The sequence below is a fragment of the Echinops telfairi genome, unplaced genomic scaffold (assembly GCF_000313985.2).
Source record: "Echinops telfairi isolate 266 unplaced genomic scaffold, ASM31398v2 ScPeMD7_7459;HRSCAF=8497, whole genome shotgun sequence".
NCBI lineage: Eukaryota > Metazoa > Chordata > Mammalia > Afrosoricida > Tenrecidae > Echinops > Echinops telfairi.
In genome coordinates, this window is record NW_022111359.1 from 4262705 (window position 1) to 4276488 (window position 13784).

General features: G+C 59.2%; 1 protein-coding gene across 1 annotated transcript in view; it reads right to left on the reverse strand.

Annotated features, from left to right (window-relative positions):
* The window catches only part of PIP5K1C (phosphatidylinositol-4-phosphate 5-kinase type 1 gamma), a 28604-nt gene that overhangs the window by 11292 nt on the left and 3528 nt on the right, over positions 1 to 13784 (reverse strand). Inside the window, exons 5-9 of the mRNA XM_045300050.1 lie at positions 8488 to 8657; positions 7805 to 8104; positions 7435 to 7640; positions 4752 to 4835; positions 91 to 247 (exon numbers count right to left, since the gene is read on the reverse strand). Of these exons, the coding sequence (XP_045155985.1) occupies positions 91 to 247; positions 4752 to 4835; positions 7435 to 7640; positions 7805 to 8104; positions 8488 to 8657 (917 nt within the window). The remainder of the gene's footprint in view (positions 1 to 90; positions 248 to 4751; positions 4836 to 7434; positions 7641 to 7804; positions 8105 to 8487; positions 8658 to 13784) is intronic.

Sequence of the window (13784 nt, forward strand, 5' to 3'; positions counted from 1 at the left end):
TAACAGAAGCAAAATTACAGTGATGAAGTAGCAGTGAAAATAATTTTATGGCTGGTGGGGGTCAATACCACATGAGGAACTGTACTAAAGGGCCGTGGCATGAGAAAGGTAGAGAACCACTGCCCTACTGGGTCTGTGGGCGGGGTGCTGAATGAGCGAGTGAGTGAGCGAGCGAGCGAGTGAATGAATGAAGCTCACCCCGTCGTGAACGAGGGCCTTCCAGGTGTGTTCCAGCTTCTTGATGAATCTGCGGGGAGGGGGGGGGAAACACCGCAAGTCAGGCCCCGCCCACAGGGCGGGAGCTCTCCCCAGGGCAAGCCCTGCCCTGGGACACTGTCTGGGACATCTGTGGGGGAGAAGGGTGGCATGGAGTGGGTGGCACTGGGGATGCTGCTCAACATCCCAGTGCACCGGTCCCTCTGCTCAGAGAGGGCTCTGGCCCCACTCGAGCTGCCGAGGTGCCGTCAGCTGTGCCCTCCCAGGAGGGGGGCCTGCTGTGAGGAACTGAGGCAGCTGGCCAGGCAGCCCACTTCCTCTCCCCCTCCCCTTCCATCCTGCGGGAGGAAGTGAGATAAACCAAGAACTCAGTCCCCTTCCGTGGGGACAGGCAAGGCCAAGGCTACCCCTGAGCATAGCATCCGTTTTTCTCCTCCTGCCCAGCTGGGTCTAAGTCCTTCCTATCTCGGCCGCTGGGGACACGCCAGCTCCCCCGGAGGGAGGAGGCCCCAGTTAAGCACTCCTCCCTGGGGTGGGTAAGGTCCTCTGCGGCCACCCTGGACAGGCATTTCCGGCCGATGGCTTAACTCCCAGTATGGAGGTCAGTGACTGTCCCACCAGCAGGGCCCACATCGACACTGATCCGAGAGGACCAGGCAACATACGATGGCGATGGAACAGCCACATCCCAGCAGTCTTTCTGGACGGGAATGCAGACCCTGACCCGGTGGCCTGCCCTGGTTCCCGTTCCGCAAAAAAAAACCCCCATTGATGACGTGAATGCTGTCTGCAGGAGCTGCAGGGGGAACCCCGGGCCCCACCGCCTGTCACATCTGTTGTTCTGTGGTGGCTGCGCTGTCACTGGGATGCTGGAAGTTATGTCGCTGGAATTTCAGGGTCGTCTGCCCTGGGCGGGTTTTAGCGGAGCAGAGCTTCCGGAATAGCACAGAGGAGGAAGAAAGGCCTGGCAACCCACTTCCCAAACTACTTGTTGTTCTGACGCATCGCAACCCTGTGGTACATCAGAAGGGCGCAGTGCCTGGCCCTGCCCCACCCGCACCAGTCCGCAGGGGCAGCCCTGTTGTCAAGCTGCCTCCTTAAGGGGCTTCCTTCTTTTTCTCAGTGACCCTCTACCTTACCCAGCGCGGGGTCCTTTTTCAGGGACGGGCCTCTCCCGAGAACACAGCCAAAGGAGCACCCTCATTTCTGAGGCGCGCCCTGGCCAGGCTTCCTCCGAGGCAGATCCGTCCGAGTGCTCCTCTGGCAGTCAGTGGCAGTCCATCCGTGGCACTCCTAATGTGCTTTGCCAGCTCCATCGATCCTTCCACAGCCCTTCTTTACTCCGCGTCCAGCTTTCACAGGTACAGGAAGCCACGGGAAACACCCTGGCTTGGGTCAGGTGCACCTGAGCCCTCAAAGTCACAGCCTTGCTCTTTGAGACTCGAGAGAGGCTTGGGCAGCGTGCTGTGGGAGCTCTTGACTGCTGCTTCCGTGAGCGCCGCGGACGGTGGAGCCAAGCAAGCAAGACAACACCCTTGACCACGCCACTCTTTTCTCCGTTTCTCGCGATGTTACCTACTGGCCCAGTGGTGAGGATTCTGGTCGTCTTTACACTGAGTTATAATCCGTACTCAAGGCTGAAAACATGATCTTTATCACCAAGTGCTTCAAGTCCTTGTCAGTTTCAGCCAGCAAGATTGTGCCAACCGCACATCAAAAGATTTTGAAGGAGCCTTCCTCCACTCCTGGTGCCGCGTTCTTCCGCATTCAGCCTGGCTTCTTGGGTTGCTTGCTCAGCAGACAGATGGAACAAGTCTGGTGAGAGGATACAACGCTGATGCACACCTTTCCTGATCTCAAACCATGCGATATGCCCCCAGGCTGTCTGCACAACTGCATCTTGATCTATGTGCGGGTTCCTCTTGAAATGTCGCTGGATTCCTCTCCTTCTCAATGCTGTCCAGAGTTGGCTCTGACCCACACAGCTGAATGCCTTCACAGTCAACTAAACCCAGGTTAACATCTTTTTGGCATCCTCTGCTCTGAGCGAAGATCCATCTGACGTCGGCAATGAAATCCCGCTCCACGTCCTCTTCTGAATCCGGCCTCTGGCAGCTCCTTGTCAATGTCCGGCTGTCACTGGTGTTGAATAGCCTTCAGCAAAACTTTCCTTGCCCGTTAGGTAAATCAATAATTTCCACATTCCGTGGGGTCACCTTTCTTTGGAACAGGTACACACATGGATCTCTTCCAGTCATTTGGCCAGGTAGCTGTCTTCCGAATGTGTTGGCACCGATGAGTGAGTGCTTCCAGCGCTTCACCAGCTTGCCCGGCGTTTCAGCTGGTATGCCAGCAGTCCCCGGAGCCCTGCTTTCAGTTCATGCTTTCAGTGCAGCCTGGACTTATTTCAACACCACCGTTACATCCTGAAATAGTGGAATGTCGACCAGTTATTTTTGGGACAGTGACTCCGTGTCTTCCTTCCATCTTCTTATGACGCTTCCTGCATCGTCCATCGTTGGTCACAGAATCTCTCAGTATTGCAATTCGAAGCCTGGATCTCATCTTCAGGCCTCCAGCTTGAGAGATGCTGAGCGTGTCTTCCGTTCCGGCTCTCTAACGCAGGTCTTTGCAGCACATTTCACTCCTGTACTTAGCACGGTCTTCTCGAGCTGCCCTTTGACATTTCCGTTCATGCAGCTGAGGTGACTGGAAACATGAGGGCCTGGGTCAGGCCCACCTGAGTCCTCGGTGACATCTCTGTGGTCTGCTGGCCCCGGTGCGTGGGTTTGGGTCTTCTTTACATTGAGTTCTAATCCAAACGGAAGCCAGCAGTCCCTGGACCTTCCTCAGCAAGTGCTTCGAGGTCTTACTTCAGCCAGCAAGGCTGTGCCACCTGCATCTTGTGGGTTTGTTCATAAGATTTCCTGCAGCCCTGATGCCACACTCATCTTCACATGGTCCAGCCTCTGGCTCATCTGAACCACGGAAACCCCGTGGCCACAACACAATGCCGTCCTTATGGTGCTGGAGGAGAAGGCCCTGGCATGGAAGCCCCTCAAGACATGCAGTGGCCATGATCGTGGACTTGGACAGTTCAAGCCCCGTGAAGACAGCTCAGGACAGGGCCGTGCCTCGTCCTGCTGGACACGGGATTGCCATGGCAACGAAGACAGCCGCCAGCACCAGCAGGGATGGGGGCGGGCTATTCCTTCTAGGCATTCCTATGCAGGACTCTGACAGGGGAGACTGTGGCCTATACAGCCCAGCCCAGACCTCGTCAGCAGGGGCTCAGGTCAGGGGCGTTGCCGGGTGCTGTGCACACTCTTCCCGGGTCTTGCTGTCTCCCCAGCCCCAGCACGTGGCACACTGTGACCCCAAACCGGAACTGCCGCTGCCAAGCCAACCCTGACTGACGGCCAGTGGCGGCTCCCTGGGTTTGAGAGTGTAACTGGTTCCAAACTCCATTCGGTTCTCAGTGGCTGATTTTGGGGAAATCGATCACCAGGCCTTTCTTCTGAGGCACCTCCGGGCAGACTGGAACCGCCAACCTTCTGCTCAGAGGCTGGTGCTTCACCCGCCACACCACCTGGGGATGCGGCAGCCACTCAACAAACACAGCGGCAGAAGAGAATGCTGGCAGTCCTATCCCAGATTCTCAAGAAGGATCGCAGTTAAAAGGGGGTGAGGTGTGAGAAACGCACTGCAGACTGTCAACCGCTCCTGGACTTCGGACCTTCCGTAGCCCTCGTGTCTGGCTGCAGCCCTGAGACTACTGTCCTCGGGTCATCCTGAAACATTCCTGATGTCCCCTTTGCACCAAACACTAGCAGAGACTGCCTGCCCCGAGCGGTGTGCTGTAGAAGAGCGAGCTTCAGGGGCTCAGAGCGAGAACGGCAACTAGAAAGGTTGGATGAGCAGCTCCGAGGGCAGAAGAGGAACAACTCGGAAGGTGGGGAGAGGCTGTACACCTCCACGGGATGAATCTCATCCCGTCATTCAACCGCCACAGAGAGCCTGCTCTCAGAAACAACAGAATAAATAAATGACTAGGACAAAGGGGGCTTCGGGGTGAGCACAGTGATCTTGACACATGAACCAGGGATGGAGGATTCTAGGAGTGGGGTGGGGGAGTGTTATGGCTGAATTGTGTCCCTGCAGGTCCCTGTTGTTGTAGGAAGTGACATAGGGCCCCCATCCAAGGGGAGTGGAAAAGCATCACAAAGACACGGGAGGGGGGGGGGTGCCCTGAGCCGCTGGAGGCAGAGACTAGGGTGAAGCACCCACAAGTCAAGGAACCCTGGGCTGAAGCCCAAGACAGCGCCAGCACACCTTGCCCCCAACCTCCAGCCTCAGGACTGTGAGGGACACACATGCCTCTGTGAAGATGTGCTCTGCTCCCAGCAGCCACAGGACTCTCACCCAGGGGCCAGAAGCCTCCCTTTGGGGCGGAGTGACCGCAGGAAGACCAGACCAGTGCCTTCTGAAGGCGAGGGAAGGTTGAAGCAGAGGCAGGTTCTGGGGCGGGCACCCACCTGTAGGACTGCAGGATGTCGATGATGCCCACGTGCAGCAGCAGCCGCTCTCCTCGGCCGTTCACGGCAGGGATCCCGCCCATCCTGGGAGAGGGGCAGAGAGGGGCAGTCAGCATCTGGGGGACACTGGAGGGCAGGTAGGGAGGTCCAGGTAGCACCCCTAAAGTAGCAATTTAGCTGGACCTGGGAGAGGGTGTCCTGGCCCCTGGGATCCTTGCCCTGGTATGGGCTCCACCAGCTGCTCCAGGCCCCTCTTGGGACACAGCGGCAGGCCCTGGGGCTGCTGATGGGCTTCCATGCACACACATTCTGCATGCACACATGCATGCACTCACAATGCACCCGTGCAGGCACACACACACTGCAGGCTCACAGGCATGCATGCACACAATGCACACAGCACTAACACACATGCACTCACATTGCACACCTGCGCTACACGTCCACTCACATGCACTCAACATACACATGCACACATGCAAGCACACACACTGCAAGTACACATTACACACAGCACCCACACACATGCACTCATACTGCATGCAACACACAAGGTGCACAAACTATAATCACATGCTGCAGGCACACAACACACACCGCACTCACACACATGCACTGCACACACACACAGATGCACTCACACAATGCACACATGCAGGCACACATGCCCACCATGCACACAGCACTCACACACGCATTCACAGTACACACATGGGCTGCATGAGCATATGGGCATTCACACAATATGCAGGTGCATGCATGTAGGCACACAGCACTGATGCACACACTGCAGGCCCACATGAATATACAGAACACACGCAGAACGCATGCCTATTGCATAATGCATGCAGACACTATGTATGTGACTACTCGCATACACACGAGAGCATACATACATGGATATAAATGTGCAATGCACACCCACATATTATACACACACATATACACTTGCACACACGTGCACACACAGTATGTACTACATACTGCCGCATAGTGCATTTACACTTGTACATGCAATTTGCACACATATGCGCAAATACACTTACGCATGCACATGTATGCTCACTCGCACATACAAGCATGTACCCTCCCGCCCCCTTCCCGGGCTGCTTCCCTTGGGGGCTCTGAACACAGTTTGGAGGTTAATCACGCCACTCGCCAGCATGGCCCCACTCAGGTTAGTGAGAGCAAGCCACACTCACGCCGTGCACCGCTCACCTGTGCCCCAAGCCTCTCCCTGCTGGGCCCCGAGCAGACCCTACAAGGCCCGAAATGGTCTGAGGGCTGGTGCTGTGCCCACCTTGGCCCTGGACCCAGGCCCCTGTCCCCAAGCACCACCCACCCTCCCTGAGCCCCGTCCCTCCTGGCCGGGGCCCATAGGCTCAAGTGGGGCTGGGAGCCTCACCACCAACACCAGAGCAGGCTGATGGTGCTATGCACGCTTCTGTGAGGGGCTCTCCCTGGCCACTCTGACCCACCTGGGTCCTTAAGCAGTGCCAGGGGAAGAGACCCCGCCTTAGTTATTTGAAAACAACTGCGGTGGTCCCTGCTGACTCCCGCCAGCAGCAAGAAGCCCTGCAGGGCCAGCTGGTATCAACCCTGCTGGGGACCACTAGGCTCCTCCTCCCCATTCCGTGTGTAGACGGTGGCACCCGAGGACAGCAGAGGGTCACAGGATGCAGAATCTCAGAGAGGTCAGTGGGAGACGGGGTGGTGTCAGGGGCACGTGTGGCGTGACAGCCAAAGGGGGTGATGCTGTGGTCTCCAGTGGGTGGAGGCCAGGGAAGCCACTCACCCCACCCCACCCTACCCTGCCCCTCCCCAGAGAGAGGCCCACCCGCCTGTCAGACCCCAGGAGTCTGTCTGTCTGTCTTCCCTCCCCCTCCAGCTGGAAGTTTCTCTCTTCTGACTTTTCTCTCTACGGCTTAAAAAAGGGCACGAAGTAGGCGCCCTCACTGCAGATGGCATTCTCTTGCCTGACTCTGGGTAAGGTAGTCAACAGCCCTGGCCCCCACGGGTCCCCCAACTCAAGGTCACTACCCTACCTGGGGTCCCCCCGGGGCCCCCCCCACACTGAGCATGCGGGCTGACGCCTGGGATCCTCTCTGAACCCTAGGCAAGAGGGCTGCTGCCCGAGATTTATGGACGAGAACGAGGCCCAGAGAACTTTCTAGACTCTTCTTTTGCTCTGCTCCACTCCTTGATTGCTGGTTCAGGGAGGAGATCTTCGCCTAGCCCCAAGTTACACCTCGCAGAACACACAGGGCGGCTCACCAAGAAAGAGGCACCAGGCACCTACAAGGAGCCCCACCATTCGCCTCCAGAATGGGGCCCAAGAAATGCCTGTCCATTCCGGCCACACACCTGTGCCTCCTTCCTTTCGTCACACCCACACTGGGACATTATGACACCTGGCATGGGAGAAGGAGCCCTGGGGGCCGGCAGTTCAAAACCCTAGCAGCTCTGCGGGAGAAAGACTGGGCTTTCTACTCCTGTAAACAGTTACAGAAGCAGCTCTACCCCGTCCGTCTCCATGGGATGGCAGGCACGCAGACAGACAGGGGCTTCCGGGCAGCAGTGATGGGGCAGGGCCTCCGGATGACCCACCCCTACGGGAGGCGGGGCTGGAGTGCACACAAGACCAGGCCCACGCCCTGCCACCCCCGGTGGCCGTGGCACCTACGTGTCGTCCGTCTCGATGGCCTCCCCGCGCGTGGCCCCACCCTGGATGGACTCCATGGCCGTGGAGTAGAGCGCCTTCTGACCGACGGGCCGCTTCTCGTCGGCGGTGCTCTGCGCGCCCTCCGCCTGGCGCTCGCGCTCCTGCTGGTCCATGTTGTGCACGCCCAGCAGCAGGCTGTAGTCCATGATCTTGAAGCTCTCGAGCACCTGCGGGCGGGGCGGGGCGGGGTCAGATGGAAGACACGCCCCCGCCCACCCCGCCGCCCTGCCATCCCGCTGCGTCAGCAGGAGTCCCCGGCTGCCCTGCTCGCACGCACGCACTCGCTGGGCACCCGCGGGGGTCCCCTGGGCCGGCGGCTGGGCCCGCTCACCAGGCAGTCGCGCTGCAGCGTCTTGACCAGGGCGGTGAAGGTGTCGGCGTCCAGCATGAGGCCCTCGGGCATGTCCTGGATGAAGTCCAGGTCCTTGTAGGTGGGGATGCTCTTCTCCTTCTCCTTCTTGCTCGCCCGCCGCTTGTACGTGGAGCCCTTGAGGTCGAACTTGAGGTGCATCTTGACCACGCGCGGCAGGATGTTGTTCATGACCACCACGCGGATGTTCTTGCCGCCCGACTGCACGCAGTACAGCCCGTAGAACTTGGGCAGCAGGGTCCGCGGGTTCTGGTTGAGGTTCTGGCCACAGGGCGAGTGGGGTCGTGGTGAGGGGGAAGGAGCCGCGGCCCCCCAGCCCAGCCCAGCCTCTGCCCGTCACCCGAGAGACACCCCCCATTTAGCTCTGCTCTCCCAGTGGACGCGGGGCGGTCCTTGTGGTGGGCGGGGCCCCGGTGTCACTCACAAGTGCCCACGGAGGGCAAGGGCTGATGGTCGGGCTCCGGCCCTTCCACTGCGCCCATCGTCCCCTAGTCCCTTCCGGTGGAGTCCCGCCTGCCTGGGACCCACTGACCTCTGACCTGGCCCACCCCGACCTGCTGGTGTGGGGCGTCGTTCCTGCGACCCCAATGGTGGGTCTCCCCAGAGGCCGCCCCGGCAGAACCTCCTGGAGGGGCGGCGCGCACCATGTAGTAGCCGGGCAGCAGCTTCTGCAGGAACTCGGCCTCCTTGTGCATCACCGTCTTGATGATGAACTCGTCGTCGCTGGTGACGTAGAAGAGGGAGCCGCTGGCGCCCGGGTTCGAGAGTTCGATCAGCGGCTCGTTGCACAGCGAGTACTGCAGGGGGTGGGGGGGAGATGAGGGGCGCTGAGGAGGTGAGGTTAAGGGGGTTGCTGAGGGGAGGGGGGAGTGTGTAGTGAGAGGGAGTTGTAGATGTGGGGGTGGAGGTGAGGGGCATGGCGATGAGGAAGGATGTGGAGGGGAGGGGGCCGTGTATGCTGGGGAGGGAGCCCGAGCAGTGGGAAGGGACTCTCCAGGTGGAGTAGGGCAGCCATGGAAGCAAGGACGGGGCCACAGCGCTGAAATGAGGCTACCATGGGGGGTAGGGCAGGGCAGGGAGGGGTGACTGCAGCAGGGAGGGATGGCCAGGGGCAGCCACCGGCTTCTCCCCAGTCGACAACCCCCAGGTTGGGGGCTAGAAGCGCCGTGTCACAGAGATCCCACCCTCGCCCCGAGCTCCTGCCTGGAACACCCCAGGGGACCTCCAGGGAGCAGGGCAGGCAAAGCACCGAGAGACGGAAGGAAGGAAGGAAGTGGGTCTCTGGCGAGCAGGCCCCCCACCCAGCTGGGCTGTCTCATCAGCCACTGCTTCCTCCCACCTCCTCTTCACACGGACCTCACTGCCCTCTGCCTGTGTATTCCCATCTCCCGACCCGTTCAGCCCACAGGGGCCCAGCACACATGCAAAGGGCAGGGCCCTCAGGGCCACCCGAACCTCTCAGCTCAAGGGTCAGTAGCCCTTTCTGGTCCCGGAGGTGTATGCTGCATTTTCTGTCCCATGTGCCCCAAACCCTAACTGCACTCCACAGGGGCTCCCCCAGGCTGGCCGACCACAGCACACCCCATGAGGTGGCTTGTGACGGTGGGAGAGGGCTCTTCTGGGTCAGATGGCGCCAGTGTTGGGGCCGGGAGCGGTGGGTGGCGGGCGGCAGGTCATTCTGGAATCAGCTTCAACAGTGGGTTTAACATGACATCTCCAGCCCCGCACCTGCCACCCCTGGGGCATTGTTAACCTGGGCATCAGAATGGGCACGAGGCCATGCCCCACCAGGCCAGCACCGCAGCCCCTGCTGCTCGTCCTCCAGAGCGCACCATGCCCCAAGGGGCCCCATTCAGTCTGTGCAAGGCAACCTGCTCTGGGGGTGAGACCCCCCAGCCTCCAGCCAGGGGCACAAGACAGCTGCTCCCGGACACCCAGCGGCACCCGAGTCCCCTCAGCAGCAGTATGACAGAGCACTGGGGTTAGGTGGGCCCAGCGGCAGCGGCAGAGGGAAGTCCTGTGGCAGTGGGTGCCTGCCAGCCCCCAACAGGGTCGATGGCCATGCCATGACCACCGGAGCCGAGCCTGGCTGGCCCCATACCAGGTGCGTCCTCGGGAGTGGGCAGAACGGGCAGCATCCCAGGGCCTGACTGTGGCCAGGAAGCACCACCCCAGAGGAGTGCGTGGCCATGGTGCCACATGAACAAGCCCCCCTGGGCCAGCCACATTCTTGGGCCAGCACCAGCCATGCCTCTCTGCCTGCTCCCTGCAGCTGGAGCCCAAGAGGGCAACGCTGACAGCAGGCACGTGTGGCACATGCCCGTGATGTGTGAGCCCGCAGGGAGCAAGAAAACCACTTCACAGAGGACTCCAGGCCAGGGCAGACCTGTCATAGCTGCAGCCACCTCCAGGCCTGGCCATCTGTCCCTCCTGCCCACTGCCATGAGCCATGAGGACCACAGATGCCCATGGCTGGCTCCTCCTCGGCCCTGGGCACCTGCAGAGAAACTGGGGCCCCTGATGGTTCCTCTAGGGTAAGGTGACCAGACGTCCTGCTTTTGTCAGGACAGTCCCGGTTTTTAACAATTTGTCCTGCATCCTGTGGCGTTTTTAAAAAGTCCCGATTTTTGGAAAGAATGCACGACAAGCTAGGGTATACGGTTTTCGGCTGCCATGTGGCTATTTTGCCAGGATATGAGTTTTATCAATGGTGTCCCGCTTTACCAATGTTAAAATCTGGTCACCTTACTCTAGGGCAACCAGGCAGAGCACCCCACACCCCAGAAAAACCATGCAAGAAACTTCCACACCACATATGAGCCAAGAAACTTCCAGAACCGAGCGGCTGCCTGCAACTACCTGGGGAGAGCAGAGCAGGGTTAGCAGTAGCAGGGGCCTGGTGAGACCCCTGGGGGAGGCTCTGGGCAGGTTGTGGGACCAAGGTGTACCGGGGTATGGGTGGGCTGGCTGGGTCCAAGCCCAGGGTTCCTAGGCCTCCCACCTGGTGCTTGGCCTGTGGTTGGGGGGCCGGGGGTGGGGACGCAGGCCTGGGCAGTATGTGACCCAGTGGTCACATCAGGAAGAAGCAGGACTGCCTGCCCACGGCTCACCCCACACTGCTTGTAGGCCCTCCCAGTGGCACCTGTATCTGAGTCCAAGAAACCAGCCCGGCAGCCCCGCAGAACACAGCTCTATGCTGACCCCTTGAGGTCAACTCTTGGACACATGGTTTGGGGGCAGGGGCAACGCAGGGCTGGACTCGTCACCTCCCATTGAGACCAGTTTTGCTTCCCAGTGACCCTCGGCCACCAGCTGTCATTCTGCAGAGGCTCCTGTGTGGCGCAGACAGCGTCCAGACCCAGAATGACCAGGAAGAAAGTCCTGGTGACCGCCTTCCGCAGACCAGCCAGTGAGAACGGTCATGGCGATGGCACAGGGCCGGGCGGCATTCTGCTTTGTTAGAGCCCAGGGCACTCGCCCAGACCCCTGCCCATGGGACACCTGAGCTGCTGTCCTGCAGTTCACCCAGGGGTGTGACACACCTAGCAGGCTGTGCCCAGAACACTGTCGCTCACGGGGAAACAGGGTGCCATCAATGAGGCAGAAGTAGGGGTAATGAGGGACGTGCTGGGCAGTGCTAACGCCAACAGAGACGTCCAAGGTAAAGGTCCTGGGCCAGGCAAGGGACAGTGTACTAATCCCCTCCCCACCCAAAACCTCAATTTCACTGCCATCCCACTTACAGTGACCCTATAGGACACCATAGAAGTGCCCCTGTGACTCAGGAGTGGGAAGCTTTGTTTGTCTCCCAAGGATCAGCTGGTGGTTTCCTACTGCTGACCTTGAGGATCAGGGCTCCCCAGAGCTGGAAACAGAGCAAAGAGAAGCTCACAAGCACAGGGGCGTGAGTCACCCCAGTGGGTATCAGCAGTACAAGCCCAAGGGCAGGGCTAACCCCCATCCCTAGAAATGCGGCCTTTTCAAAGACGGCATCTGTGGGCAAAGCATCCGTCGGGGAAGGTGAGGTCACCCTGGGGCTCAGCATGGGTCCTGAGTCACCAGAGAGAGGAGGCACTCGGACCCTGGAGCAGGGATGGGACTGGCCTTGCTACGTGGCTCTTCTACTCAGCACTTGGGAAACCCCATCAACAGAATGGGTGGGATTCTAGGCATAGGGCTAGACCACGTTCACTGTGGTCATGCGCTGGGCTGCTAGCTGCAAGGTCCCCAGTCAGAAACCACCAGCAGCTCTGAGAGAGACAAGGCTTCTCGCTTTCCTGAAAAGTTCCACTCTCGCAAAGTCACAGGGCTGTTCCACCCTGTCCTGTGGAGTCACCGTGTGTCGGCGTGGCCTCCATGGCAGTAGGTGGGGTTATGGGGGGAGGGCGGTAAGTGGGGAGCTAATAATCACGAGAACGAGGAGAAGAAGAGACCCTTAAATTGAGAGTAATGAGGATTATACAACTCTTTTCAATTGGTTTAAACTACTGAACTGTATGAAGTGTGGATTATATGTAAATAAAGCTATCACATTAAAATTTTTTAAAAAGGAAAAACAAACTTTTAAAGGACACAGAGGCAGACATCGCGGTGACCGTGGAGGCAGGAACTCTAGTGATGGGCGGCGGCTGCTGCTGCGGGCACCTGGGGCCACCAAAGGCCAGGAGGAACCCGGGGGGGGGGGGTGTCCCCTGGCGCCCTGGGTGGGAGCGTGGCCCTGCTGCCACCCTCAGCTGGGGCTGGAAGCCTCGGGGACTGGGAGCTGCTAGTCACCCTGCCTCCACCACGGGGACATGTGTGATGACAGCCGCAGGACTACAGGGGCACATGACATTGACATTCCACACCCCCTCTTTAAGGAGATGGACTGAAGCCATCATTGCCACCACGGGCTCAGAGTTCACAACAGCTGGGAGGCAGGTGCAGGGCCAGGCGTTGAATTGGAACGGACTTGCCAACACCTACCAACCCTCCTGCCCTGCCCCGCACCCAACCTGTCCGTTTGAAGCACTGGGCTGGTGGGAGGCTGGAAGCAGGGCCACCCATGAGGGACAGCTGTCAGCCGAGCTTCCAGACGGTGGCAGTTACATAATCTCCTAGCCTGTCAACCAGGTTGAAACTTGATGACCTCGTATTGGGGCGCAACGGAGATAAATAGCTCACTGGAGGCCAAAACCCACTCTCTCGGCCTTCCCTTTCCTGGAGTGGAGACACTCAAGAGAGCTGGAGGAGACACGTGGAGACCCATGCCAGCGTTGAGATGTTTCCACTGCCACTGGACCCACAAGACCTACTCACTGGCCTGTAATCTTCCTGCATTCGATATCATTGCATGTGCTGCGTGAGTCTAAAGAGGAATTTATGGACTCGTATCAGACATATGAACTAATATTGGACTGAAAGACTTGATCTGAATCGGGCTGAGATGTTTTCTCAATATATGACTGCTCTTTAATATAAAGCTTTCTTATACACAAAGGAGTGTCTATGAATTTGTTTCTCTACTCAACCCAGCCTAACACACATACGAAGACAGACTAGGAAGGCAGGCCTGGCAACCCCTGGATCACAGCCGGATGCAGTCCGGGCAATGCTGGAGGAGGAGCCCTCGGCTGGGAGGCCCTGACGACAGACTGGTGACACTGGGGATGGCACAAGGCTGGGTGGCCACGCACGGAGCCACCATGAGGGGAGCCCACGGGGCAGCCACGAGCAGTGACACCACACACCACGGTCTCAGAATGTTCCTTAGAAGCCAGGACGGCAAGGCCCGGCCTCACACCCTGTGGGCACGTCACCAGGAGGAACCCACCCTGTGTGGCCAAGTGGTGGGTCAGCGCAAAGGAAGGAAGGCCGTCCCCAGAGAGGAGGCACCCGCAGTGATGACCAGAGACGTCTCAGCAGGACATCAAGTTCCCAGGAGTCAAAACCCACCTGGTGA